This window comes from Pteropus alecto, unplaced genomic scaffold (genome assembly GCF_000325575.1).
Source record: "Pteropus alecto unplaced genomic scaffold, ASM32557v1 scaffold101, whole genome shotgun sequence".
Taxonomy (NCBI): Eukaryota; Metazoa; Chordata; class Mammalia; order Chiroptera; family Pteropodidae; genus Pteropus; species Pteropus alecto.
Window position 1 is genome coordinate 1,821,991 of NW_006432945.1, and position 3,636 is coordinate 1,825,626.

Below are 3,636 nucleotides of genomic sequence, written 5' to 3' on the forward strand. Positions count from 1 at the left end.
TCTTTCCCTTTCTAACAGGTATACAATAAAAGGCATCAGGAACCTAATTTTCTATGAGCTGCCAACATATCCCCACTTCTACAGTGAAGTCTGTAACATGCTGAGAGCCACCACCAGAGGCGAGGAAGCCACCTGGACCTGTACTGTCCTCTACTCCAAGTACGATGCCCAGAGGTTGGCTGCAGTGGTCGGTGTGGAGCGGGCTGCGCAGATGCTGCAGTCCAAGAAGAATGTACACCTCTTCATCACTGGGGAAAGATGAGAATTTGTTGAACAGGAAATGGGACTTGGAGTGATACATAATGCTCGATTCTGTGCCACTTGGACCTGATTCTGATCACTTCTACAAGAGAAGGGCTGCTAGAAGGAAGAAGCAGCAGGCAGCATCATATCCGATATGTCTTTCTTTTCAGGTCACATTTCCCTGAGAAGTTAAATGTAAACTGAATTTTGGTAACTCCCATCTTTCAGAAGTCAAGAGGGAGCTAATGGGACAGTGAGAAGTTGATGGAAGGAAACTCCTACTTGTGAATCTTTTTGTAAGCCATAAATTCTTTTATTGTGATTTGACCTGTGATTTATTACACTTGGTAAATTCTTGCAGATTTGCCTATTTCTGTTTGACACTTTCATAAAGTAAGGCAGACAGGTCATTGCTTGTGAGAACTGCTTATGAGAAATGAGAATACTTTTTGCTGCTGAATATCTTAATTTTGGATCACACAGGTTTTATAGAACTTATTTTTCCCCAGCCAAACTTTTTAAAATTGTAAATATTCTATTTCAATTCAGCCTAGAAGAGTGTATTCATTCACTGATCTTTTTTAACTCGTAGAAAACATTTTAGTTAAAATATACACTTAAAATTATGTTATATAAAATAACAATTTCTACTCTTTCAAGAAATAATTTTGTGAAACTCTTGATGTTGAAATCTTCATCTTCAACATTGCCATCTTCAACATTACTGTATTCATTTTTTGTCATATAACAAAAATGAAAAGGAAGTGCTTTTTAAAACATTTTTATTTTGAAATATTCTCAGAAAAATTAAAAGTACAGAACCTGAACCATTTGAGAGTAAGTTGCTAACCTGATGGGCCTGTCGCTCCTGAAAATCACCCCTGAATTTAGCATGTATTTTCTATGAACAAGGGCATTTCTGCATAACCAAAAACCAACCGTGATCAGGGACTTGCCATTAATACATTATTATTGTCTAATCCTTTTACCTCATTTAGGTTTTGCCAGATGTCTCACAAATGACCTTTATAGCAAAAGGATACAGTTGAGAATTACATGTTGCTTTTAGTTGTCATATCTCTGTGCTGTCCTTTATTCTGGAATCTACTTCAGCTTTTCATTGGCTTCCTTGACCTTGACTCTTTTTTGAAGATTACAGGCTGGTTATATTGGTTATATTGGATGTTTTCTTGTGATTAGGTTTAGTTTATGTATCTTTGGCAGGAGCAGTGCAGAAATGATGCTGTGTCCTCATTGCGTCTCATCAGGTGGTGCACAGTTTCCACTTGTCCCATCATCGATGACACTAACTGACTACATGTTTAAGGTGATGTTTGCCAGGCTTTTCCACTGCAGAATGATTCTTTCCTCCTTTACTTTTTAATTTATATCAGTGTGGACTCGTCATTTCATCTTCTGTTCAGTGGGTTGTAATACATTACTGTTATTATTTCTTTAGATACTTAAACGATCTCAGATGTGGCCAGCAGGAGCACCTTCACGCTGGCACCTGTGTCTTTTTGACGTGTCCCCCTTGTAATTGACCATTTCTTCGTTTTCTGACACAGTAAGATATTCCAAGTTTGTCTTGTATTTTCCCAACTCCAGCCCTGCTTGCTTTAGTGGGAAATTAATTTAAAGCTAAGATTCGAGTGCTAGGCATGCTCAATACCATTGTGGAGCCACTGGTTCCAGGCCTTGTCAGTGGTCAGAGCTTGGGAATATTGCATGTGGATACATGTATACACACACATATGTGCACACAGCATCTGAATTTATTTTTGTATCCATATGCTGAAAACTGTGAATTAATGTCATGCCTCTGACTTTGGTCTGACACCGCAGGGTTCTTTCCATTTTTCTCCCTTTTCATCTCTGTAACTCCCTTCTCAGACAGTGAGACACGTAGCTCCCACTATTCTCAATGGAGCAGCCCTTATTGGTATAAGAAAACCCTTAAGGTTTTCTTCTATTTGGACACATAAAATTGCTTATCAAAAAAAAAAAAAAAAAATGAAATCACTTTTGGGGTAGTCTTCCTGCTATTAAATAGGCATTTTTATTTTTTCTCTCAACATAGAAAGTAGAATTATTCATTGCATACCTAGGTGGGTTTCTAAAGTTGTGAAAATTTGGATGACAGTCGTAAGCCTACAAACTGATGCTACGAGGAACTCTTTATATCTATAGAGTGCCCTGCGCTTATTAGCATATTGGTGCTGCTGTTTACCATCGAGCCTGTATATTTTGAGAAAAGAAATGAGTTTATATGCCTAGTTCAGAGATGTGAAGAAGAAGGGACTCTGATTACCCTCATCTTCTATTTCCATATTCTTTCCCCTGTGAATTGTAGCTAATCTCAAGTCTTTCATTATGACTATTCACAAGACTCCCAGATCTCCAGCTCCTCTGGACCTCCACTCACGTTTGAGCCTGGGTTTCAAGTCCACGCTGTAGCCCCGGGAATAAGCATTATAGTAAGCATTCCTAATGATTTTAATGCTGGCTCAGAGCGGGCCAGCTGCTCCTTGCAGAGAACACTGAGGATTTCAAGTGTGAACTAAGTATTACTTTTGTTCCTAACTCAACACCTAGGAAAGAGGGTAAGCCTCGGCAGTTAGCCCCGGCTCCTGAGTTGCTTACAGAGTTGCATCTCTGGAATGGTTTCATTGAAAGGATGCCTTAACATCAAGTCTCTTGCACACACAAAATAAGGGGAGAGAAGAGAGCCTACTGGACCACGGGTAATACTGCCTGAGCTGCAATTATACACTATCTTGGTATTTCGTAGCAAGGCCCATGTGTAGCAAGTGGCTTTATGGTGCCTATAGAAAACAGACAAAGGAATGGTCCCAGTCCTGGGAGGAGGTGGAATTATAGGGTGGGAAGAGGAACTTATCCAGAAAGTAAGACTTTGAAACTTGTTTTCCCTTCCCCATAGTAATAACAACTAGCTTAGCGTTTTTCTCTTTGAGGGAGAAAAAGCTTTGAATCATGAATGCTTCCTACAGCTGGCTGCACCATGTGCAATATTCAGAATACAAGAACTAGCTAATCATAGAGAAGCAGCAGCAGCTAAACAGCTCTCCTCTGGCTTCCAAAGGGCTTATAATTGAGTGCAGATGGCTCGGGTGGGATGAGGAGTGTGTCCCTGCTGACTCCTCCCACCCCAGAGGGCCAACGCGGCTCATGAAGACCCTCAGCCCTGATTGTGCCCTCATGGGGACAAGGAGCCAGGCTACTGAGGGAGGAGGGGCAGGCAGGTGGTTTGAGAGTCCGCCGCCCAGCCTCTGCAAGGCCACAGGAGCAGCTCTTCCAGCAGCAGAGTCTAGATGTGAGGAGTCTAGGTTCTCAGGATTACAGAGGCCAGGCATGAGGGCACGGGCTGCAAGT

General features: G+C 41.3%; 1 protein-coding gene across 2 annotated transcripts in view; it reads left to right on the forward strand.

Moving 5' to 3' along the window:
* Positions 1-1,318, forward strand: part of UTP25 (UTP25, small subunit processor component) — a 22,437-nt gene extending 21,119 nt beyond the window's left edge. For both annotated transcript variants that reach the window (XM_015586283.2, XM_006907687.3), the window contains exon 12: positions 19-1,318. In XM_015586283.2, coding sequence (XP_015441769.1) covers positions 19-262 — 244 coding nt within the window. In that variant the 3' untranslated portion in view covers positions 263-1,318. The remainder of the gene's footprint in view (positions 1-18) is intronic.
* The last annotated feature ends 2,318 nt before the right edge of the window (positions 1,319-3,636 follow it).